The sequence below is a fragment of the Paralichthys olivaceus genome, chromosome 7 (assembly GCF_024713975.1).
Source record: "Paralichthys olivaceus isolate ysfri-2021 chromosome 7, ASM2471397v2, whole genome shotgun sequence".
Lineage (NCBI taxonomy): Eukaryota > Metazoa > Chordata > Actinopteri > Pleuronectiformes > Paralichthyidae > Paralichthys > Paralichthys olivaceus.
This window is the reverse complement of record NC_091099.1, coordinates 9,209,578-9,235,669: the sequence shown is the minus strand read 5'-3', so window position 1 is coordinate 9,235,669 and position 26,092 is coordinate 9,209,578. Positions and strand designations below refer to the sequence as shown.

The 26,092-nt window shown below is 43.0% G+C and overlaps 2 protein-coding genes across 6 annotated transcripts in view; one reads left to right on the top strand and one right to left on the bottom strand.

Moving 5' to 3' along the window:
- The first annotated feature begins 226 nt into the window (after nt 1–226).
- On the top strand, nt 227–17,754 carry man2a2 (mannosidase, alpha, class 2A, member 2). Of its 3 annotated transcripts, none has more exons than XM_069529274.1 (24): nt 227–365; nt 1,545–2,491; nt 2,857–3,114; nt 3,995–4,139; nt 5,182–5,353; nt 5,579–5,706; nt 5,862–6,035; nt 6,477–6,663; nt 7,680–7,857; nt 8,187–8,389; nt 8,954–9,136; nt 9,355–9,469; nt 9,583–9,653; nt 9,743–9,908; nt 10,913–11,149; nt 11,347–11,469; nt 11,756–11,870; nt 12,602–12,735; nt 12,830–12,971; nt 13,264–13,397; nt 13,681–13,758; nt 14,242–14,436; nt 14,533–14,646; nt 15,056–17,754. In XM_069529274.1, the coding sequence occupies exons 2-24, from the start codon at nt 2,360–2,362 to the stop codon at nt 15,206–15,208; spliced, it is 3,537 nt and encodes a 1,178-aa protein (XP_069385375.1). In that variant the 5' UTR covers nt 227–365; nt 1,545–2,359; the 3' UTR covers nt 15,209–17,754. The 3 variants fall into 3 exon arrangements, with proteins under 3 accessions (XP_069385375.1, XP_019934933.1, XP_069385376.1); XM_069529275.1 differs by lacking the exon at nt 13,681–13,758 and adding an exon at nt 1,150–1,220 and having other exon boundaries at nt 239–365; XM_020079374.2 differs by lacking the exon at nt 13,681–13,758.
- Nucleotides 17,755–19,997: 2,243 nt separating this feature from the next.
- furinb (furin (paired basic amino acid cleaving enzyme) b) overlaps nt 19,998–26,092 on the bottom strand; it is an 83,190-nt gene continuing 77,095 nt past the window's right edge. For all 3 annotated transcript variants that reach the window (XM_069529279.1, XM_069529281.1, XM_069529280.1), the window contains 6 exons: nt 25,734–25,837; nt 24,940–25,057; nt 24,492–24,671; nt 24,136–24,263; nt 23,485–23,613; nt 19,998–22,481 (listed from right to left, as the gene is read on the bottom strand). In XM_069529279.1, coding sequence (XP_069385380.1) covers nt 21,772–22,481; nt 23,485–23,613; nt 24,136–24,263; nt 24,492–24,671; nt 24,940–25,057; nt 25,734–25,837 — 1,369 coding nt within the window. In that variant the 3' untranslated portion in view covers nt 19,998–21,771. The remainder of the gene's footprint in view (nt 22,482–23,484; nt 23,614–24,135; nt 24,264–24,491; nt 24,672–24,939; nt 25,058–25,733; nt 25,838–26,092) is intronic.

Genomic DNA, 26,092 nt, shown 5'->3' with positions numbered 1-26,092 from the left:
TGTGTGTGTAAAAATATATACAAAATAAACGAGATGACGCTCACAAATGATTGACGGAGTGAATAAGATAATAACTTGGTTATTGACATCCACATCATAAACTGTGTTTCATCGCAGAGAGAGAAATGACAGGTTGGAGCATTTATTTTAAAAAGCTCTGCGGCCGCCGACCAATCACAGACCGATGCGCAGCTCCTCGCCTCCCATGATGCTTTGCGGAATGCTGCTCACAACGGTGGTGCTAGCAGCTAGTTCAGTTGATCTGTCAGCCCGGAGCTACAGACACACACTCACACACACTCACACACCGACACACCGACACACCGCTGGGCACTGCTCTCTTCCGGACTTCTCTCCTCTGATGGGTAACGTCCTGTTTTTCCTCTTTTCCTTCACACGGGGACATTTTACCGAGACGGAGCTGGAGTGTTAACGGAGGTTTAGCAGCAAAGTCAGCGGTTACCCAGAGATATCAGCCACGTCTTAATGTTGTCAAGCCAGTTCTTGCTATCGTCCGTAGCGTTGGTCACAGACACCGACACGGACACACAGCGGTGACACACGCACTCATCGGTAAATCACTCTCCTGTTGTCAACCTTCACTCACTAGCATCACTCTCTTGAATGTAGCTCGTAAACCAGTCGAGTCGATGCGGTTACTCGGTGCCACATCTGGTTGCTAGCGCTAGCTTGTTTTAGCAGCATATCCGTGATATCTGGCGAACGTTAAAGTAACTGGGATTAGGGTAAAGTTTTAACGTGGTTAATGGGATCATTAGCTGGATGTCTAAACCAGCTGTCGTGTGTGTGAGCTGACTTGGGATAAAGTCTAATTGCGGGTATTTTAGTGCTCTTAAGTTTGCAGCAGCGCAGTGTTCGTCTGGCTAGCTGCCCAGCAGTAGCTGACCCCAAGTCACGTTTAACTCGTACACTCACCTGTCAGTCAATCACCCCAGGGGGACTGGTCACAAGTTGATTGTTTACAGAAGGGGTCACGAGTATTTAAGGATTGTTTCTATTGATGCTAACGAGCCTGATGTGAGAAACTTGATATCTGTTGGGTGTAATTCTGTCACGTGAATTTGTGGCTGTGGAGGTGATCTCTTGTCATGCACCTCAGTTTACAAAGCCTCTAATTCCTCTAACCAGGGCCAGGTGGTCTGAGAAAGAATCGTCCTCCTGTTGACATTGAGGCTCCTTTTCAGGCGGACAAAGCAAAGGCAAGTGCCAGGTTATTATCCCTAACTCCCTGTGGTAATGCTGAGGATCGTCCCAGCCTGACAAGTGAGCCGATTAAACACTGGGTTGGATTTGCACACAGAGGGGAAACAGGAACAACTTGTTGGTGCTGTGAGGAAAACGCTGGCCACTCTGCTCAGCTTGATCCCTCCTCTTGTGTTGACTGTACTGGCCAGATCAGAACAGAGATCTCTTGCTCTTCTCCATAGCTCCCATTTGCTTGTGCTTCCTGTCAGGCCTGCTATTGAAAGGCAGACTACATTTGCTCTGCATACTCCATTAATCAACATTTTCTCTTCTAACAGCTGAAGAAGACCATCCCATGTGATTTCAACTTGGCGCTCTTGATCGAGGACAGACGCACGGCTCATGCTGCCATTGTAGATGTGCAATTTCTATGCTACTGAGAGAAGAATGACATTTGTCTCATTTTAATTCCTGGAGCTGCTTCGGGGGCAGAGTTGAACCTTGATAACAAAAAGCTGCTGCTCTGAGTCAAGTTGGGTCTTTTTTTTCTCTGCCTGTTTCTTTGCACTGTCCCAGCATAGTGGGCAAACTGTTATGGCACTGGAGGCCAACTGAGCCAAGGGGGACTCTGGCTGTACTGGAGGATTAGTCTGCTGTGGGAGTGGGGACTGGACCAGGAGAGCAGGCCCACAGAGACGCACATCATGCTGCAGGGACACTAAGCTCCCTGTTTAAGCCCCCTCTGTGTGGTACTTGTTTTTTTTTTTTTTTCCTGCAATCTCATCGGTTTGGATGGTTGAGCACAAGGGCTACTTTGAAGGAACCCACCGGTGGCTGTGGTTTGGCCAAAGCTGACACATTTTTTTGCCAGCTATTGCTGATTTAGTATCCTTGTCCACTGCTCCCAATGCTTTAGCCCCCTTCGCTGTGGTCTCCAGTATGGTTAGTGGTGTCTGGAGGCATCGCAGGAGTGGAACTGAACCATTAATACCGTTGTAGCTGATTACTTTCCATCATATTTTTTGCACTGTGACAGATAACTGGAACACAATTTCAAGGGCTTTTTGTTTCCCCTCTGTGCTGGAACAAAACACCCCAGTCAAGGTTATTTTTTCAAATTTAAATCCCGGAAACAAGACAGCTCCAGAGGAGGATGAAACTGAGGAAACAGGTGACAGTGTGTGGAGGGGCCATATTCTGTGTGGCTGTATTCTCTCTGTATCTGATGTTGGATCGAGTCCAACATGACCCTGCAAGGCGACAGAACGCAGGGAACTTTCCACGGGTAAGAATAATGGCTGTTGTGGAGGTTCATAGATTGTGATAAAACTTTTTTCTGCAGCTAAAGTTTGTAGCTCTTTTTTTTTTAGCATGTTTTGTTGTAATACACCATGATCTGCATCAACTCAGAAAAAAACAGAACAATTAAAATTTTTTTAAAAAAAATAGTCATGTCCAGTCGTGCACTTATTGTTACTGTAGAGATGTTGCCATGTGTTATCTTCAAAGAATTTTTCATTACAGATGATCTAATTTCAAGTCTTTAAACTTAGGTCTGTTCAATATAACAGAGACATACGTAGGGTTTTATCAGCAGATGTTTTATTATGTTACACAGCTGCGTGATTTATTATTTTCTCTGTGTTTTAGAGCCAAATCTCAGTTCTGCAGAACCGGATAGAGCAGCTGGAGCAGCTCCTGGAGGAAAACCACCAAATCATCAGCCACATAAAAGACTCTGTAATGGAGCTCACAGACACAGGAGCTGTGTCTCCCAGCGGCCACCTGCCATTCAGAAGTGCCAATGGTTCCTGGGTACTGCCATTTGATGGTCGCCCCACTTTCCTCGCTGTCAAACCCCAGGATTGTCAGATAGCTGGAGGCAGCAGTGGTCAAGCCGATGTTCAGGTGCTCTACTAGTTTTTCCCTCAGATGAAATGGCTAAAATGCATATGTTGCTGGATGAACATCTGCAGCTTCTCAATACGAAATTCTACACACAGTTAATTTCAACCAATATAATCTACCCAATATGGGACCCACATGATGTGTGCATTGCATCCAAACACAATGCACATTAAACAGTCTTGACAATCATCACATATACATGCATCACTGAATCATCAGCAGGCTACTGACATAAGAACAACCCATTCTGCTCACCATAACTACCTTAAGACAGAAATCTTATTTCAACAGTGCATTGGCACCTTCTGCTATTTGAATACATCTCTGCAGATTAATGGATTTGCTCCACACTTGCAGGATCCAGTTTATGAATAACACTTTTCTATTCGTGTGACACAAACAAGTACACATTGTCACCCTGATAACATTCCCCCCACCAACGATGACACCAGCCCCCCCGGCAAGCCACCCCTTCATTTTCTGAATCGACAGCTTCACCCATATAAAGAAAAGTGGCATTTGTAAATATCAATTATGAGAAAGCATTTATATATTTATTTACTATCATACATTTCTTTCCTTTTTCTCTCTCACATATACAATCCTGCACATGAACCTTCATACCTCCGAGAACACAACTTGAATTTGTAGTAACTATGATGTCACTATCATTATCACATTTCATCCATGTTTGTTTAGTTATACATGTATTAAATTCTGCACATCATCTGTTTTCTATGTTCTCTGTCTCTGTGTGCTCTTTCCAATTTCAATCATTGTAAAAAAAATGCATGAAACAACATGTTTTGTTGGTCTGTTATTCGTGCTTGTTTTTGGGCTCTTATTAGTGAGCAAATTATGATTTGGGGTTTCATCATAGATGCTGGATGTTTACTCACTCGTGAAGTTTGATAACCCAGACGGTGGTGTATGGAAGCAGGGTTTTGACATAACTTATGAGCCTGATGAGTGGGACAATGAACCGCTTCAAGTCTTTGTCGTTCCTCACTCCCACAACGATCCAGGTGAGTTGCAAAAGTGTTACACACCAAACGCACTGTGAAACTTAATGTTGAAAATGCCTCATGTGGTTGTTTGAAAGTCTGTCTGATCAAATGGTTTGTGGAGACACAGCCTTAAGCGTGAACTAGAGAGTTAAAATAGGGCCTTGGTACAGAGATGAGACAAAACAGCATCTGTGAAGCCTTACCTGTGTTGCAGTGACTGGGGTGTAGAAATCATTCAAAATCATTTGTACTCATATTATTAGCATACTTCTGACATGATTGAAGGCTCTTCCACAAACTATGGAATTACAAAGATATTGGCATTGGAGAATTGTGGCTATTTATAGATGGTGTTGGCTCAGATTTGATCTTAGACTGACATTTCCATTACATTTTTTTACCATCCTGCTTGGTAAGTTGACAGTTATTGATATGTTGACAGGCTGTAGAGACCTGCAAAGTTTGCCCAACAACGGAAAGAACAGAATTCACTTGAAGCTAAATTAGATTCAAACAATGCTGCAATGTTTTTCTTTACGTATTTTTGGTGAAGCAGGGTCCAGTGTTTATAGACGATGTTAAGGTTTTGCAACCAGAATGTTAAAAATGCTGCAGTAAATAGACCCATCCTTCACAAGTGACTACGAGCTCTTGATTTTTTTTACCCCCACCTTGTAAAAGACACGGATTATGATTTTGCGTGATTAGAGACGATGTGGAAGCTTGATCTCTATAAAACATATTAGCCTTTCACAGGATATTTATAATCTGTGATATTCTACACAGTTGCACTCTAAAACTGCACTGAAAGAGCTTTTTAGTCATGTTCTTCGGTAGCACTCTGCTAAGTAGTTTTCTGAGGAGAACAGCTCTATTTGAATTAAATATGAGTTTTATTTTTGATCTGTTGCAGCACTTTCTGCACAGTGTACCTGTCCTGTCTTCTTGTATCAGCCTGTGAGTGGGAGTTGGGGGTTGTTAGTCTGTCACACTGGCAGATAGTCTGTTTGTCAACTGTTGTGCAGATTATTTTCACATATCTATCTTCTTGTCCTCTAAGGTTGGATCAAGACTTTTGACAAGTACTTTACAGACCAGACGCAGCACATTTTAAACAACATGGTGGTGAAGTTGGCTGAAGATCCTCGCAGGAAGTTCATCTGGTCTGAGATTTCGTTCTTCTCAAAGTGGTGGGAGACTGCAGACATTCAAAAACAAGAGGCTGTGCGCAAGTGAGTAACAGCTTATTGAAGCAAAACCATTTTATCTTATATTTCCCCACTGAGAATTAATTGAGATTTCCTTGATGGTCGTTAAGTACAGTGTTTTTACACAATGCCCAGTATCTACTGGCACACTGTGGAAACTCTAAAAATAGCTTATCTGGTTAATGTGACTCTTTCTCTTTAGAGCTGGATTATCCTCACCTTGCTTTCTTTATCCTCTCTCTTCCACAGGCTGATCCTGGGAGGGCAGCTTGAGATTGTGACAGGAGGCTGGGTGATGACGGATGAAGCCAACGTTCACTACTTTGCCATGATAGACCAGCTCATCGAAGGACATCAGTGGCTTGAGAGAAATCTGGGTACATGATCCATCAGAATTTATCCTTTGTCATTCACACACAGGAGAGTGACAGTGAAAGAAGAATAATCTTCCGTTTGTCCTTGAATTTCTTAATTTGAAAGATTCATTCCTTCCTTTTTATCTGATTATACATCCTCTCTCTCCTCCTCACAGGTATAACCCCTCGCAGTGGGTGGGCAGTAGACCCCTTTGGTCACAGTGCTACTATGCCCTATCTGCTGAAGAAGGCAAACCTGACCAGCATGCTCATTCAGCGAGTCCATTACTCCATCAAAAAACACTTTGCCTCCACCCGCAGCCTGGAGTTTATGTGGAGGCAGGCCTGGGGTGAGTGGAGCGGAGCCAGCAATGTCATCTGATTCATGCACCCATCTTTGTTAGGCTCATAGGAGAATGAGTCATGCCACTTGTTATGGCCCTTGAAAGACGGAGAAGTTTTGGAAGGACAACCAGTTTGTAATAGCTCTAGAGAGGCTATCTTCATTAACATTTCTTAATGAATGGGATGCCTGCTGAAGATTTACTGCCCATTTTTTTCTTAATTGAAAAAATCCCTTATACAGTATATAATATGAAATAGCCACTTCTTTTAAAGAATTAATTGTCCTTTGCCTTCAGCTGCTTTATTCAGCACATTGCGCAAGCTTATATTAAATTACCAGCATGTCTATGATCATGAATAGCACCCCTTCACAGAACATGCTTTATCTGTACATTTCAATAATAAATGTCTCAGTCCTGTTTGTTTTTACTTTACTGCTTTGACAGACACTGGATCGGGCACAGATATGTTTTGCCATATGATGCCGTTCTACAGCTACGACGTGCCTCACACCTGTGGACCTGATCCGAAGATCTGCTGCCAGTTTGATTTCAAGAGGTTACCGGGTGGTCGGATAAACTGCCCCTGGAAAGTGCCACCAAAAACTGTGGTGGAGGCCAACCTAGCAGAGAGGTGAGGAATTAAGGGGGGTAGTCATGTTGGGTTGAAGTCATCATATCCAGACAAATTTTAGGATGTAGAGCCAGATCAAGATATCAGGACTGATGAGCTGTTATTTGCTTTTGAAGAAAGAAAAACTGGTATTGGTGTTAATTAGAACTAAAACAGTTAGTCGGTCAATCAATTATTTGATTTGACAGAAATTTAATAAGTAACAAGTTTTGACTGATTTCATATTTAAGGCACACTACAAAATGACAAATAGTCTCATGTTCCATATTCTCAAAGGTCAGGAACTGCAGCTGTTCTTTGTCATGTGTGATCCCAAAAAATAATTGAAGGAAATCTTTTGTTCATTATTTATGTAACTCAAGATCCTGATCACATGGTATGGAACACAAACTGAAGTGTCATAGATCAAATAATGAATCGGTTAATTGAGAAAATGATCATTAATAAATATGATTGTCAGCTACAGCCCAAGTGTTCAAGTTGTCAGATTAAATATCAAGAAATGCAAAAGCATAAAACATGTTTGGGATTATTTAGAAACAGTGTCTCTATTTCATAGTTCTCCACAAGAGACCAGTTTATTTTTCAACTAAGAGACACATTCATCTCAATTAGTCGTTTGTTTGTTACATGTTTATGTGAAATTTGTCTCCAGCTGCTCACAGCAGTTTGGTCGCCGCTGTTGCAGCTCTGTGTTTTCTGAACTGCTCCCCGACAAATAAACTAAACTTGAACTCATGCCAGGGACAACAGCCAGAGAGGGCGAATGAACTGAGGGAGAGAGACACAGACACTGCAGATACTCTCACAGTCACATTGAGCTAAAAAAAAAAAACTTTCCCCAGTACATATTTCAGTGGCTGATGCAAAAACACCCCAGGGCTAATTTGATGCTCCTCCTTCCAGTGTCAGATGTATTTCCTAGAAAACTGGCCTTGACAAACAAACAGGGCACTTTGGATGCCAGGAGATAAGAAAATTCTTCCTTTCTTATAAACCCTCTCTTTCTCATTCAGGGCTAATCTGCTCCTGGATCAGTACCGTAAAAAGTCCAAACTGTACCGCAGCAAGGTACTCCTGGTCCCACTGGGAGATGACTTCCGCTACGACAAGGCCTTGGAGTGGGATCAGCAGTTCATCAACTACCAGAAGCTGTTTGACTACATGAATTCTCACCCAGAGCTGCACGTACAGGTAAGAGGATAATTTGTCAACTGTCACAAATTGCGTTTCCAAATATATATGCATATTGTTTCTGTTTATTCTCATGCATCTCAGCATGTGGTGCTCCGAGTATCTAGGTGAACAAGCTTTCTTGTGATAATGAATCATGCAGTGGTATTTTAAGTTGCTGACAGAACAAAGAATCTGTCACGACTCAGTGTTCCGTTCAGAAGATGAGATGCAGGACGAAAGGTGCATGAATAATAATGAGAGCTGTTATTTTCTTTTGTTCAGCTGTGTTTCAGTAAAGCCTCTCTGTTTTTTTTGCCTTTTTTCCCCAACATGTCATCTGTCACCAGGCTCAGTTTGGGACCCTCTCAGACTATTTTAATGCTGTATACAAAGCACATGGAGTGGCCCAGGGATCCAGACCTGCAGACTTCCCGGTGCTAAGTGGAGATTTCTTTGCCTATGCAGACCGTGAAGATCATTACTGGACTGGCTACTTCACCTCTCGTCCCTTTTACAAGAGCCTGGACCGAGTGATTGAGTCGCACCTCAGGTTGGGCAGATTAATGGCACATTGCTAATGATTGAGACAAATTATTTGGAATGCTCTTATACTGTTGCCATTTATGTGGGTTAATAATGATAATTACAAAATAGAATCCAATGAACAAAACACATAAAAATGAATTATCTGGGTCAATATTGTTCACTGAGGCGATTTACATTGGTGTTTACGCTGTAATTTATTTCCATAGACATCAGAAAAACTCCATCGCCATGTTATGTCAAACTTTTAAATTGGGTTTATAAAAAAAACTGCATTATCATAAAATTATTGATTGGATATTTAATTTTCATCTCACATTTTTCTCTTGTTTCTCTCAAAATTAAGCAAAAACTTCAAATATATTTGAATAAAATTTTCCTTTCAATTCACATGAGTATGTTCCATGAATCCTACAATTAGGTTTTGATCAATTTAGCAAATAATACATTTTAAAGCATATTTAAATTTCTTGTTTAAGTTGGAAAAATTGTCTTTCATGCATTTTTGTTCAAATAATAAATACTTGTCTTTTGACTATCATGGCTATAACTGTTTGTCATTGTCCTTCAGGGGGGCCGAGATCCTTTACAGTCTGGCAGTTGCGAATGCTCGACATGTGGGCATGGAAGGACGCTACCCAGTTTCAGATTATGCCCTACTTGTCGACGCGAGGCAGTCTGTTGCTCTCTTCCAGCATCACGACGCCATCACTGGCACCGCGAAGGAGAATGTTGTCATTGACTACGGTACCAAGTAAGGATCTGGGTTTTAAAGCTAAATTGCAGTATGGATTGGAGGCTTTGAATAGTTTTAGATTTAAATTTATATGAAACACTGTGCAGCAACGTTTTAATCATCTGCCTCTGTGGCCATTTAAAAGTTTCCTGCTCAATACCTTGAAGGAAAAGTATTGAAAAGCCATCTGCTCTGACGGCTGCAGTAAGCCATTGATTCCTCTTTCTCCTCCCTAGATTACTGCGTTCGCTCATTGGTCTGAAGAGGGTAATCGTTAATGCTGCTCATTTCCTGGTGATGAAAAACAAAGAGTTTTATCGCTTTTACCAGACGGAGCCCTTCCTGGAGACGGTAAGAGGAAACATGGTGTGACTCGTCTGCCACGGTATAATTCAATGTTAAAAAACTGCCCTTTTGTCCCTTTATTGAAAGCTCCTTCCCTGAGTTATATTTTTGTTCTGTAGGATGATCGGCGTGCTACTCAAGACTCTCTTCCTCAGCGCACTTTAATCGAGCTGGACCCAGCAGGACCGAGGTATTATCTGCATCTCTAATCTCGTCTCCTCATCTTTCTCTCCTCCACCATCCTGTGCTCATGATTTATTTTTCCCTTTCATCTGGCAGGTACGTGGTTTTGTTCAACCCCATCGAGCATGAGCGGCTGTGTGTGGTGACGGTGTTGGTCAACACAGTCAGGGTGCGGGTGCTCACGGAGGATGGACAGACACTCCCTGTGCAGCTGAGTGCTCAGTGGAGCTCTGCCAGTCAAATGAGTGCAGAGGTATTTGAGGTAAGACCTGAAATTTATTAGGCACTGCTGGTTTCTGCAGAACAGTCAGTGTCCACACTGTTAACTCTTCAGCTACAGTACGGCTGGTTCACTCCAAAGCATTTCGACAATGGTCATACGCAAATACAAAAAATACAAAAAGTCTTTATACAGAAAACTCCTAGACACTCTCCTTTTAAACAGTTGCAATGTTAATACAATAGTATTTCTTATTGCATGGTCACATTGAATCTAAATTCTAAAACATTTTGGCATAAAAACATGTGTACAAAGTCTTTATCCTTATGTACTGTTTACTGAGCAACAGCGCCCCCTGCAGCCACACGTAGTGATCAGTTCTGTTGGGCTTCATGTGGCAGCGATGATTGCATAGTTAATACACCAACCTGTTTGAAATTCTTAATATTTTGAGGCTTCTTTGCTCAATACTGGAGATAAACACTGTTTTTTGTTGTCATCTCTTTTTAACTGATCTACACTTCAACATTACTCTGACTGTATAAGCTGTACCTACTCACCAAATATATAATGGTCAATTCTAGCTCTCAAAGGGGAAAAGCAGTGATCTATACGTCAGAGTCGATTAACAGGGTTTCCAATGAAATATAAACAAACTTTACCATGAGGAATTGGAAGTTGAGGTCTCTTTCTAAAACTATCCTGCCTAAGAGAACTTTTAACTCCTGCACCGTGAGGTAAATAAAGAACCTGATCACTATTCGAGGAAATGTGGTAATAAAATAACTGGCAGGACTTCCAGCTCTGCACTAAAACTGATGAATTTGAATGAGAGAGACAGAATACAGTCTCCTCTCTCATCATATTTTAATTACAACACACTGTCGCTAATGTTTAATTGCTTTAAACTTTTAATGAATGCCTTGTGGTCAACACTCCCTGATCTGATTAACAAGGAGACTGAGGCCAGAACTATAAAACTCTTGAAATTTCCACCGCTGTGATTTTTAACCACATCCTGCCATTCTTCCATCCAATTTGTCTAGGCAACATTCATGGTTCGTCTGCCGCCACTGGGTCTGGCCGTGTTCCATCTTTATGACTCTCCGGAATCGCCCATGACGCTCCGCTCTGACACGCTGCTCAGGCTGTCTGGACGGGGCACCAGTGCCCGGGCCGCGGAACCGCTTCCTGTTCGCTCTCAGCAGGCTGACCCTCAAACCTTCTACATCAGCAGTCAGTCTCTCACACTTAGCTTCTCTGGAACCACTGGTCTGCTGGAGGTTTGTGTCTCCTGTTTTCTCTTGACCTTAAATCTGAGTTGAGGATTTGCTCTTCTGTGTTAACTTCCATTTTGGCTTTTGTAGGAGGAAAAAAAAAAGCCTTAGTTTGTTTGATCAGAGTGAACATGACATCTTTTCTAATTCTGTCTTTTCTTTACTCTGCGCTCTCTCTTCCTCTGTGGCTTTTTCATCTGCAGAGCATCAAGCATAAGGATGATCACCAGGAAGTGAAGGTTCAGATGCAGTTCATGGTTTATGGCACTCGCCCCTCCAAAGACAAAAGCGGAGCTTACCTCTTTCTACCTGATGGAAAAGCCAAGGTATTCTTTCAGATGTTTACATACAATCCACAAGGGAGACTCTTATCAAAGACTTGTGAGAAATGTCATTCTATCATGCTGGGGGAGCTCAGGGCAGAGAGGGAGTGCTGCTTCATCTCCTTGATGTTTAAGACAACACAATATGCAGGAGTGTTGGGGATTTGTTGTTCTGTTCGTATGTTATTACTCATTCTGCTGGGGGGCCTTTTTCTACTTCATCGTTCCTCAACTCAAATGTTATTACTCATTCAGCTTGCGATTCCTCTTTCTCTTGTCCTGCTTTCAGCCCTACCACCAGAAAGAATCACCCGTGGTGCGTGTTGTGGAGGGGCCTCTCTTCTCGGAGGTAGTGGCACACTACCAGCATTTCCAGCAGACCGTTCGCATCAACAATGTGCCAGGTAATAAACGCACAATACTGCAGTTTGGAATCACATCAAATGGCTTTTTTTCCTGAAGCTTTTTAATGTTTAGTTAAAGGCACCAGATGGTACAATTCAACAATATGTTTAACTAAATGACCATTTATTATTCAATTAGGGACTTTTTTCCCTGTCATCTGACAGTGTGGCTGCCTTTCTCTTTTTCTTTGAGCAGGCTAAGTAGATTAGTTCCACATTTGCACATTTCATCTTTGCATTTACTCTATGGCTGAAGTTTATTTACCTCCAAGAGGTTAAGCTTCCGTTCGTGTTTGTCTGTCTCTTAGATAGCAGGATTTCTACATTAAGGATTACCATGAAACTAAGGGGTAGGATGCATTATGGGTCAGGAAGGAACCCATTCAGTTCCGTGGTGGATCCTAATAAATGGGCTGATTGAGGAATTTTGTTTAACTTTCTCTTCAGCATTTCCCACAGAATTCAATCAATCTTTGGTGGTAGCAGGGGGGGTGCACGCGCATGAACGCCAACAACAAATTCCAAGTGACGGATACACAGACTGAGGACACAGTCACAGATAAATTGCAAATATTGCAGGACAAAGTTCCCCATAGTTTAACTCCACGTGAAGCCAGAGAATTGATTAGAAACATTGCTTTGACATGGCAAGCCCGCTCATTAACCTTGGCAGAGGCATGTACTCTCTGAGTGCCCTTCGTGTTCTGAATAGTTTGTATCTATGTTTTCAGGGGTGGATGGTTTGTCTGTAGACATCACCACCTCAGTGGACATCAGAGATCAGACCAATAAGGAGCTTGCCATGCGCCTGGTTACCGACATCCAGAGTGGAGATGTCTTCTACACAGACCTCAACGGCTTCCAGGTCGGTCCCACTCTGCTCAGTAGAGAAGTTTAACTTTCTATTCTGTCACAATATAACTATGTATCCTTGATTTGCGTTTCATCACCACTTGTAGATGCAACCTCGTCGCCACTATCTGAAGCTTCCCCTGCAGGCCAACTTTTATCCCATGCCCAGCCAGGCGTACATCCAGGACAGCCACCACCGCCTCACACTGCACACGGCTCAGTCCCTGGGTGTCACCAGCTTGGAGAGCGGTGCGTATCTTGTTGCATTTTATTTGATGTTATGTCATTTCTCTTGATTTAATTTAAGACAGTCTGAAATGCACTTTGGTTTTCTTTACGGCCTTCCGCCTTTTTATGGAATAGTATTGAAGCAATTATCTCTCCCTCGAGAGGTTTTCAGAAAGCAAAGCAATTCACATCCACAAGTTTGTGTACTGAACTAAACCCTTTTATCATTGTGTGTGAATGATGGGGGCGTCAACTTCAATACTTATTCCTTACTGCTTTTGTGTAAAAGCTGTTGCCCCTCCTCCTCCCTCAGGCCAGCTGGAAGTGATAATGGACCGGCGTTTAATGCAGGATGATAATCGTGGACTTGGCCAGGGCCTGAAGGACAACAAGAAGACGGTTAACCACTTCCGATTGCTGCTGGAGAGGAGATCCTTGGGCAACAAGGTCAGTAAGATCAACAGCAGAGGCCGTTGTTGAAGCTGGGCAAGAGTTTTTTAAATTTCAGCGCATCACGTCCGACTCTGTGATCCTGAATGATTCTCTTTTATCAAGGTTGTTGAAAGTAACAGAGTTTTGTCCTTCATTCTTTGTTTATTGTCCTTCATTCTTTGTTTATTAACTCCTTTTTTTGTATCTTTTCTTTCCAGTACTCATTACCTCCCCATCTGTCTTATCCTCTCCACTCTCTAATTTTGTTTTTACTCTTTTTCCACTTCATTACCTCCAGTATGACGGCTTCTTTGCCAGACTCACATCCTTGTTTAGTTCTTTCCTCTCCAAATTGTTGACTGATGGATTTCAAGAGGTAATATTGCCCTGGCAACAGTGGGGATGCTTGGTAGCCTGTTTCGTAGTGTGCACCATAGCGCCAGCTCCTATCTTTTACTTCCATCCTCCTCGTAGCCGTAGAAAAAACGCTCCGTCTTTTACGACAAGTGCCATTGACAGAAACAAATGATAGAATTTATCAAGTAAATGAACACACATCGGCAAAGAACAGAAGGCACTGGCTGCGGTTTTATAATGCAGCTCTGATAAAACTGCTGATGGGATGAAGTTGCTGTGACTCGCCACAAACATCAAACATCCTGTTGGCAATACTCTTAATTTAAAATATGACACCAAAGTGCACGAGTTGTAACAAACCCATATAGATTGATTAGTGCTGCTGTGTGTGGACTAGAATTAGGAACACGCCTCCTATTCCTCATGATGAACAAGCTGTAGAGTTCTAGAGTCATTGACGTCTTAACCACTGTCGGTTTAATCTGTGACTTTCCCTCTTTAGATGATAGACAGTGCAACGACCAGCTTCCCGTCTATACTCAGTCACATAACCAACGCCATCCTGAACCACGAGGTCCTGGCGCTGCCCGTCTTGCCCAAAAGACGCGGCATCCCTCCTCTGCAGACCTTCGCCCCGCTCAGGTCCCTCCTGCCCTGCGACTTCCACCTGTTGAACCTGCGCAGCATCCAGAGCCAGGTGAGGTGCAGACGAACCTGTACATACACATTTTAAAAAGTGATGGAACAACTATAACAACATGATCATGACTTCATAACTTGTGTGTGTGAGCAGCAGGACCCCCACTCTCCGTCTTCATACACGGCCTTGATTCTTCACCGCCTTGCGCTGGACTGTGGCCTTGAGGCTCAGAATCTAGGCTTCAACTGCACAACCACTCAAGGACAGGTCAGTGTGTACACACACACACACACACACACACACACACACACACACACACACACACACACACACACACACACATTAGACAAGCAATTCGTTTGATTGTACACAAATGTAAGGAAATGTACTTTTCTAACTAAACATTCCATGAGTTTATGAAATATGATGTACTGACTCAAACTGTATAAGTTAGCTCAACTTTAAAGAGCAGCTTTAATGTTAATGCCCCAATAATGATAGATGTAATAGCTTAATAGTGATTTAATAATGTAACACTCATGGGCAGTTTTAGGATAACGTGTTGATACTTTAAGGACGTTTTGTTGCCAAAACTTTAATATTCACTGTATTTTTGAACAGTTTTATGGCTTTAATTCTCAAATGCTCTTGGCTTCCCTTCTCTCTCCCTGTGCAGCTGAGTGTATCAGGACTGTTCAAGAACTTGGACCTGCAGCTGCTCCAGCCCATGTCCCTGACCCTGATGCACTCCGGCACGCCTCTGGCCAACGACTCCCTCATCAGTCTCGATCCCATGGAGATCTCCGCCTTCAAGCTCAAACTCCGCTAAGAGCCATCCACACTAAACAAGGCAATAAAAAGGAAAAAAACAAAGCCCAGCAGACTCCTTGGACCAAGAACCAGTCCCACGCTGGGGCCGCGGACTGGGTCTGGGGTCTCTCCGTTTTGTCAAGCAGAACAACGAACACTACAGCTCGGAGAGGGAGGGTCCACTGTAACAGGACTGGCTGCACAGTAGGGGGCAGGCGATAGCTTGTTACTGTGGACATCTCTGAGAGCAGCTAAAACCCTGATGAACTTGCAGCTGTTCTGATACGAGCAAGACTGAGACAGTCGTCGGATACGAGCTTGTATCTGTTCATCTCCGTAATCGAACATGAAATCTCATTTAGTTCTGCTTTGTAAGAACTTTTTCTATCTTCGCTCCATCCTGGACTGAACTACTGAATGTAAATATTCCAAATGATAAGTTGGGACGGGGGCGTGAGACTAGTGCCACATCAGAGTGCAATTTACAGAGCTTTATTTGATGTATGCATTTTACATTTTTTTTTATTTTATGTACCGCAGTTAAGAAGTCACACATCACATTGGTTTGTTCTTTTTATACTATTATCTACCGTTGACCGCAGTAGTTTTTTTTACTTTACCCGACAGACTCGAATGCAGCAAAGAGAATGTGTAGTTTCTCCATCTCAGCTCGTCAGGAGACCCAAGCTACGGCTCTTAAAGCTACCGGAGTCCCACGTCGATCCCACACGACAACAATGTGATCACCAATCATATCAGACGACTGTTTACCTTCTGTCCAATGGTTTTTTTCTCTTGCCCCCCCCCCCCCCCAGTTTGTACTGCACACTAATCTTCCTGTGTCCGTGTTCTGTCGCTGTAACCGCTCATCTTCGTTTTCCACAGGAGCTCTGCTGCCCCCCCCCCCCCCCCCCCCCCCCATGCGTGTGTGAAGAGAATGTTGATGTGAATACTTGAGTTTTTGTTTTTATTTTGTGTGGGGGGGTGGGGGTTGTGTCGACACTACTCATAGTTCTGTGAGGCATCATGGATCAGTTTGTGTCGAGCTGTTTGTCACATCATCGCAGAAAATAAGGAAGCTTCCTGTTCAGTCAGTAAAGGAACAGTTCACCCAACTTGCAATAGAAATTGTTTTTTCCTGTAGAAACAGTTTTGAGTGTTAGATAATTCAGTTTTCTGGAGCCTGAGGGGAGTTTTCAAAAACGATTTTAACAGAATAAAGCAAATTCTCATTTAAGAAGCTGAAATTGGGGAAAATTTGGCTTTTTTGCTCAGTAGCAGATGTCAATTAATCAAATGATCAAAATTGTTGAATTAACTTTCTTTAACAACACTATTATGATATATTTTAAAAAATCTCCTAACAATGGAGATTGTTGTTGGAGATGTTGCTCAGTGCAGTTTAAATTTTTTATTTTAAACAAATGTGACACCGACAGTCTCCAGAGAAGGACTAAACAAATTCTGTGCATCTTTTGTTTCTGCTGGAGCGGTGACCAAATCAAGTGTTCTCCAAACAAACGGTACATACGCTTGAAAAAAGAGCTTAGAGTGTGCTGTCGACGTAAACTAATGGACCACAATGCATTGCACAAAGAAAATTATGAGAAGCTAAACTAAAACGTCTTAATGAACAACCCTGGAATTTTTGGAAAAAGTTTTGAGATCATGTGTGAAATTGTCAATGAGCCTCTTCAGTAGCAGGTTCTGTATCATTTCCTGCTTCTATCACTGTGCACATGACTGTTTTATTACAGTAACCACACTTTCTTGATAGAGACAAAGCTGTTGTATTTTTTTCAATGTTCAGATGTCAGAGATGGATTTCTCTGCATGGCTACATTCCACTAGAATCATGTTCTGTTTAATTTGGGTGAACTGACCCTTTAACAAATTGTTAGATTAAATGTCACACAGGGAGAATATGTTTTCTTTGAATCAGCTGCAGTGATTCTCCTTTTTTTTTTCTTTGTTACCTTCAGCTACACTGGGCTTTCTATTCCAAGGCTGTTGCAGCTCAGGCAACTTTGATGCAGAATAGTCTGGACCCTTTTCTGAGCCCTGTGTGTCTGTGTGTTGCTATGGAGGATGTCATCATCTTTGTTCGGACGCTGAGGCCAAACCTTTGTCAGTTTGTACTGCACCACTAATCTTTCCATGCCGCCACTGTGTCTGTGTCCTGTCGCTGTAAACGCTCATCTTCATTTTCCACAGGAGCTCTGATGCCCCCTCCTCCTCCTCCTGTTATCTGGTCTGCCACGTAGTTCAACACCCCCCCACCCTCCCCATGTTCCTAGGCTGCAGTTGACGTCTCAGTCAGAAAACACTTCACTGCATCATGATTTGCACTTTCTCCTGTCGTCCTATAACCTCGTCCTCTGAGTCTCTGTATAAATGTCCCTTCTTTTTTTAATTTGATATCTGTTGTAGCGCTGTCATTTCTTTTTTGTTCAGAGGTAATATATGAAGGTGGGCTCTCTTCTGTCTTTGTTTTATTGATGATGGATTAAAGCTGCAGTAGAACTACAGAAGAGATGGGGAGTGAATAAAACAATCCAAATACAAGGTTTTGTCTTTATTTGAAATGTATTTGATATTTTCTTTTAAGCCTCTATTTGTTAAAGGGCTCTTTTCTGCGTCAGTAGGGGGCAACATTGAGTCAGTAGCTGCAGCTTCTGTCAGGTTCGTCTGAGGTTCTGGAGATCTGCCTCTTTTCAGTCTTTCCAAGGCTTCAGTCGTCGGTGGGGTCCCACTCGGAGAAGCTGCGGACGAGTGGGTGTGACTGAGCAGAGCTGATGTCACGTCATGTTAACAGCACGTTTAAAGTCTGAGGAGAAGATGCTGGTGACAGAGTCTGAGCAGGAACACAAAGAGCTACATAAACAGAGAGAGAGAAGAGTATGATGACAGGAGGCCCCTGAGTGATCAAGGCTCTGCATGTGTGGAAGGAGTGAGGGGAGTGTAACGCCTGTGGTGGCCCCCTGGGGACACTGGGCGTCTGTTTCACTCTGCTGGTGTTTCTCAACTTGTTTTCTGAGCTGACAGTCTGCTGCTTTAATCCTCCAGCATCAGACTGGGCTCGATGTTCGAGCCGCAGGAGTCCTGCTGATGAACTGACAACAGCCCAACACACTCATGGTCGTCACTGAGCATTTAAACCACGAAACAAATCACCAACAATCTCATCAGTACATTTACTGCCTCACTCATGTCTTTCCAGGAATTTCCCAGTGTGGGATCATGCATCCATCTAACACGGTTATTATCAGGCCCTGTTTGTTATCAGTTGTTGGTGAGAGTTAGAAAGAATGAGGGTTTGGTTGTGGGATGTTTTTATGTCATTAATCTACTTAGGTGCACTTTTCACGTATCTGAAACAAAGTACATTTATTTTCAGGTACTTTTCACTTTTTATCCATCGGTACTAGTATCTGTACTTTAAACTCATTTTCATAAAGCAGTTCATTTCAAGTTTTTGTATATATATTTTTTAAAGGTAATCAATAATTAAAGGCAAATTGGTTCTCTGATCCAATCAGAGCAGGCAGGTAACATTAGACCCCGCCTCCTTCAAGAAGAGCACGATGAACGTGCAGCAGCAGCTTCACTGAAGAAGAAATGATGAGAATGATTCAGAAGGTCACCACCAACACTCAGCTATAATGATGGAGTAGACTGTTGCATCAGGGGATAGGCTACAAGTATATTTGGAAGTACTTCAAACATTACTTTTAATCAAGTGTTTATTAATTTAAGTATTTATTTACTTCATTCCCATGGGGGTGAAGTATCCATCCATCCAGTAGAAAAGTTAATGTGGTACTTTGACTTTCACCTTAAGTTTTTGTCTATTTGTTTGTACTTAGTAAAAGGTTGAACTGATTTCTATGAAACTTGGTGGAAGGCTGGAACATGGGCCAATACATTTTAACCTGGATCCAGACAAAGAAGCGGATCCAGGTCTTTTTTCTTTTTCTTTTAATCACATCGTGCAAAAGGTCGTCTTTTGACATTTTCACCGGCATTTAAAGAACTGATCTCTGTGAGTGTGTGAAAGTTTGGTGCAGCTTGATTGAATTTAATGTGACTGTTGGGCCTTGGCTCAGTGTGCGCTCTGCTATAGTGCCATCCTACTTGGTGCTGTTTTAATTATTCTAAAATTTCTCGTTGCCAAGCTCAGTTAGTCGGCAGCAGCGCTCTGTACATGGCAGCTAATTAATACAAGCTACAGGGCTTATAGAGAAAAAAATACATGAAAACCAGACTTAGCAGAAAAAATGTAATGAAGGTGTGAACGAGGAGATAAAAAACTATTTTTAAAACTACACAAGCCAATCCACACGTTTACTTTCACACGTATTCACTATTTATAATGCAAAGCGTGATGCACGTGAGGGAAAGTGAGTTGCGCAGCGAGATCTAATTACAGGCCACAGAATGAATGTATCTTCACCCATGAACCCAGAAACCAGTCTGTGTACAGAGTGATTCAGAGGGAAGCTGCTAGTGAACAAAGCTGCTGCAGATTGTTGCCAACCTCATTTCTCCTGCAAACCTCCTCCATTTGTGTTCATTTAAACTTTAAAGGGGGAGGTGGGTGTCGCCATATTGGAGGTTTGAGAGAACAATGTCTTGAAGGCTTTTTGGCAACTGGATATCAGGGAGAAGACGCACCACTGGCACTCAGAAAGAAGCGAAACACGCTCGCAACAATGACACACGGCCATGAAGAAGTAATGAGCCAGCTGCTCTCCTGCGTGACGTTTGTGTGTCAGCGGCTGAATTTAATCTGGAAGCAGAGACACAAATGTTACAGAATTTTTATTTCAGCTAGAAACTGAATCTCCACAATATTAACATCCATTTTTTTAAATAAAAAAGCATATAAAACAAACATAGAAAATGCAAATACAAGATCAGTTCTTTTTTTTTTTAATCACTGAACCATTCAGGCCTTTAGATTCAGTTTGTTATAAATGGAGGAAATAAAACATGTATTCGTCTGTCATTGAACGGTGCTCACAATAGAAATGGAAAAAAAAAAAAGCTTTACCCTGATGAAGACATTCTGGGAGAGAAACCCCGAAATCAATATCTGCTCCATGGAGGAAAAGGAGAGAAAATTATTTCAGTTCTTACAAACAGCAAACGAGAAGAAAAATGTTGTAAAGGTCAGCGAGGGATTTTTTTTTTTTTACTTCCCCCAAACGACAGTAGAACACTGTGATAAGTCAACATGATGTTTTATCTGATGTGTCTGTGCTTTAGTGGCAGTTTCCACTGCGGCCTGATTGAAAGCAGAACATCCTCCACAGTTTGCTGCTCATCAAACAGCTGCAGGATGTTTTATTATGTCATCCCAGAGTGAAGCTGCAGAAATCCTCTACTCAAAAAGAAAAAAGCTTTCAAACGATTAATGAACAACTTGTCAACGTCACAACCTCAAGCCCCAAAGAAATCTGTCAAGTATCTGATAAAACCCAGAACCAGACAGATTATTAGATCTGTGAGGACCTGGAGTTTGTCAGATTCATATTTAATGTCACTGTAATTTCAAAGCCCGAGTCAAAAATAACCCCAGTTTGGATTTTATAGTGAAATGGGAATTTACCAGAAAGGGCAGAATATAACAATGCTATTAAGCTGCATTAAGGGAAATGCAGTGTTCAATGTTTCTGGAGGATTTTCTTTTACACTCTCTTTTAAATCTCTGCTGCTGCTGCTTTGAGCTTTTGTTTATTGCAAGCCCCCAAGTTTAAGTAAAGTACAATACCACATCAGTTTAATAAACTGGACAAAGAGAGTTCTCAAATGCATAATAAATACATCTGGGATCAAAATATGACTGAGATAAATTAATAAATGTAAATAAATACATGAAATTCAGATGTCTGATGACTCTTGAGTGTATGTGGATGAGGTGCTGATGGGACAGTGAGGCCTGCGTTTTGTTTTTGTCGGACTCTGGCTTCATCCATACTACTACGTTTTTGTTTGAAAATGACATTTCGAACTATTAGGATTTGTTTAATGGAGTGTCGTCATGTCAATTTTAATCCCCGTCCATACCAACGTGCCTGAAAACGCAGATCACATTACCACTGGTGTACAGTGGGCATGCTTGTGTCGATGGAAACAGAAAGGCATGCGTGCTCCGCTGGACACGGGCAGTGTCGCAGATTGCTCAAATTATATCTTGTCTCCTACACACACAAGCAGTAAAACGTAGAATTAAACTGCACAAAAGCTGTTAATGAAGACGACAGGAGCCTGACGAAGCAGCAAAGGCTACGTTGTAACAGAAAAGACCGAATCAGCAAGCGGCACTGAGTGTCTACGTCATCGTTTCCAAACATCTCTGTTTCTGCCCCTCCAGAATAAAACACAGCCTGTAGTTTTCAAAATAAACCGTTTCCAAACTTCTCTGTTTTAGCAGCTCTAAAACTCCAGAGTAGTGTGGACGCCAGGTGAATACATGTCAGAGTTGATGTGTCAAACAATAATGTAGTAGTGTGGATGTAGCATCTGTGCGATTGTCCTTCTTGTATCAAGTCATCGCCGCGGCAGCAGACGCAGGCTCATCTAGATGGAGCTCTGCGTCTTGATGAAAGCTGTCCTCTCGCCGTTCCCGTCCACTTCCTCGCTGTCTGATTCAGACTCGTAGGCGATCATGTCCTCATCCCCCCACACAGTGGGGATCCCCTTGTAACATATCCGCGTCTTCTTCTCCCGTCCTCGGCCGAAGCCAAAACCAAAACCCACCTGCACCCCCCTTGTCTCTGAAAACATAGAGGGCAGTTTGGTCCTCCAACCCAGTGAGGCACCACCTGAGCGCATCTGCAGCAGGAGGAAGACCCCGACAAAGGCAGCCAGGATGAAGGCACAGCTGAGCACGGCCACGACGGCGGGCAGCTGAGTGGACGGAGTGACGCTGAGCCCCGGGGGTTCCTCACCCTCTTGGCTGTTCATGTCTACTCCCGCCGGGATCTCCTCTTCTGGCTGGGCTCCGTCTCCCTGGAGTCCCCCGGCCAGAGGGGACTTACGCTGGACCTGGTTCTGGTGCAGGCAGGAGGTGAGGACCAGGTGGCTGTGAGGCGGACAGGACAGGCAGTCTGTGGGGCCGGGGCCAGAGCAGGTGAGGCAGGCGGGGTTGCAGGGGAGACAGGCCTGGATTGAGGACAGGTCCACCCAGTTCTCCAGCGAGAGGTTGAGCAGCTGCGGCCCGGACGTGAAGCCCGGCGGACACAACTTCACACAACCCTGGAGGAAGAGGGAGAAGCCGGGGCTGCACTCTAGAAGGAGAGAGGGAGATGATAGAAGATTGTTAAACCCTCTCAGGAAATTTCTGATTTGTGGATATTTAAAAGAATTATCTTATAAATAATATTGTATATTAATGATAGTGTCCAGAGACTAAAGTTGTGTTTTTATCTAGAATTTCAGTTTATATTGATGAATTACTTTGATTCAATTTTCTGTTTGACTAAAAAATGAATCAAACTCAGAGTTTCATATAAAATATTAAAATTTAAATATTTAGAAAAAGAGCCAAAGTTTTGTCAAAGTAGATAATAATTCAATTTACAAAGTTTTTTTTATGTAGAAAACAGTGATAAAACTTTAACAGCTGATAAAAGTGAGAGCATTAAACCCATGTAAATGTAAATTTTTTTGTTCAAAACTTTATTGCATTGCATAACTGCCTGTAAATTTCAACCTCACTGACAGGACACTAAATTTGTTAAAAGGACGAATGGAAGTTTGTCATTTTCTCTCGATAATAAATCAAATCCAGACCAGACCTGTTCAGGAACCTTCAACTTGATTTTCTGGAAGTTATTAGAAAATCGGGGACCAGTGACCACAAAATATATATAATATAGATTTGATTTGGAGAAGAAAATGTCTGACTGCTGTCTGGAAGCAGAGCGACGCTTCAGGACCTCATCTGCCTTTCAATGAGGGAGTCATCGTCTTTAGCAGTTGTTCACAGCCTAGCACCTCCTGCACTAACACAGGTTTAATCTCCCGCTGCTGCTCCTCCGTACGTCCCACACTCTGATTCACACTAACATGACATATGGCTACGTGCATATTCATGGAGCACATAAACAGACGAACGAGAGCCTTGTAAAAGAAGCAATCTGTATTCACAACATTCGCTTTTCACAAATTAAAAAAACGCAAACAGTCTGACCCAGAGCCTGTTTTTTTTATAACCTCGATTGTGAGCCAGCACAAAATACAAATGAGCCCATTTAACTTTGGTTTGTGTGTCGGCTCATGTGATCTCACCGATGCAGATCTGCTGGGCGTCGAAGGTCTTGCAGCTGTTGTTGGATGGCCGAGGAAAATTGGACGACGAGGGGTTGACGACACTGGGTCCAGTGCCCCACAGGATGAGGGTGAACTGACTCAGCACACCTGAGGCAGAAGGGGAGAGGGAGGAGGTGGAGGAGAATATCAATTTAGCACTTCTCACAAAGGAAACAGTGCGAACTGGCTGGGAGGAGGACATATGGAGGAGAGGAGGGGAAACGAGTGATGTGAGCATCACTGGAAAGAATCAGCACCAGCTGAGGGAAAGATGTTTTCCCATCTCATTTCCCCCCCTTCTCTGAGTAAACAGGAACAGCCACAGGAAAGCTCTCGGACTTAACGAGTTAACGCTTCTTGACGATATGCTGATGGTTTGCCTTTTGAAGGAAAATGCAGACTGTCTGTTGCAAATAACACGAAAATTCTCAAGGTACTGAAGGATAATCAAAAGGTTGACAGTCACTTTTTTACAGCGGAATCAATCTCTGGCACTGAGAGCCGCTCTCGCTGCTCACAGACAAACTGCCATCAAAGAAGGAGCGGAGCAGGAGTAAATGGAGAACTGAGGAGAGGCTACTCAGAGAAGCGTGAAAATATGCACCAAGCGTCGAGTTGGCTTAAATGTACCATAGTCTCGTCCGTTAGCCGCTACGTTTTCAATTTCCAGGGTCCATTCCCCTTGAGGATCCTCGTCCCACGAGTGGGTGGTCATGAAGGCCCAGTCGTTGAATCCCTCTGAGGAGAAGTCATTGGGCCTGGAAGAAGAAAGAAAGATAAAAAAGACATGTTGTCTTTGTTATTTTGTACTCAAATGCAAATAGGGTGTTTTTCCCAGCGAGCATACTTTGTAGTATTTGTGCATAAGCAGAATTCAGGCACATGCACATAGTGTTTGTCTGTGTGTGTTTGAGACAGAGAGATTTATCCCAGGTCTGGAGTGTTGTTGCTGTTGTTGTGTGTAGTGGTGTATTTTTGCTGTGTACCTGGGGAACAGCAGGGTGGAGCGTGTGCCCAGTGGGCTGATGAGATGAATGGCCAATTTTCCCCTCTGGTTGTGGGAGAGAGTGAGGCGAGCCTGAGTGTGTTCCAGAGAGCTGACATACTCGGGCCGTCCCCAGCAGGCATCCACACTCTTGCTGAACACCAGCTTGTTTCCGATGTCTCTGCAGGTTTGACAAGCGGAGGGGCAGAGTGGTTAACGTATGGCTGCAGGAATGGACACAGACAATAGTGCGGTGCCACAAATTACGCGGCTGCAAGGGGGAATGAGGAGACATCTATCAGGCTGAGCGGCAGGACAGAACAGCAAGTGACTAAAGTGATAATAAAACCCACTGCACTCTATACACACACACACACACACACACACACACACACACACACACACACACACACACACACACACACACACAGCTCTGAGTCACGTCTAACCTCGGCTCTGTGAGCATGGTGTGAACACACTGGTGCTGTGGCCCAAGTGTCGTCCAGTTCTGTGCCAAAGCAACCATAGCGCCGGCATCCAGGAGCCCGTAACCATACGAATGACTCACTGCAGAGAAAAACAAAGGATGGAGGGATGAAGAGGAGTGGGGGGGGTTATGACCAGAAAACATCAGAGAGAGAGAAATTACAATCAATCAACAATCCACTCTGTCCACTAATACTAGGGTTTTATATTTGCTCCTCAAACCTAAAAAATAACAGAGTAACGTTTATTTGTCGTTGTGTGTTTATGTGTAAAATATCAAACAAGCAAAATATATTTTCAGAGAACGAAGAATAGATTTTCGTTTGCTACTTTAACAGTATCAGGTTCATAATTTTAATTTAGTGTTATTACTTTACATGCTCTAATGTCCAGAAAACACATGGCTTTCCACATTCTGTCCATTGCTGCAGCTCCACTTTTCAGCCTCTGTCTGAAACTCTTCTTTAGCTCCTGTCTCATAAACAACTTTAACAGGGTCGGCAATGCTTGTAATTGATTATCCATGTAGCGTTCTACACTGAAAGCCCAGACCCCTTCATTTGAAAGGGGGTCAGGTTACAGGAGTCTGACAAATAAGCGAAGGCAAATCATGGTGCCAGGAGCGTCTCTGTTTTATCGGCTCTAAAACTCCAGAGTAGTGTGGATGCGTTCAAACACAAATGTAGCAGTATGGCTGGAGCCTGAGACACAAATATAAAACCATATACTGCCGGTGCTTGTTTTATTAAGTCACCACCTCTGCGTCCCACTCCGTTGGTCTTCCAGTCTCCGGCGCTGAGGTGTCCGGGCCGGGACGTCCTCACCACCAGGTGCTGCATGTCCCTCCAGGTCAGGTTCATGCTGCACGGATACAGGAAGGAAATCAGAGCGAGCAGATTGTCTTTCTGTCACATAATAGCTTTGTGCATGATGCACATTATAATAAAAGTTGGGTGTCAGTGACCTCAGCTGTACGACAATAAAGCATAAAGGAAACGGTACGGGATATGTGAAAGGTCAGGAGTCGGTAGACACACCTGAAATATGATCCAGCTGAGGATTTTCAAAAGGGGATATCCATACATTTCAGAAATATTACACTGAGAAGTAGAGGAA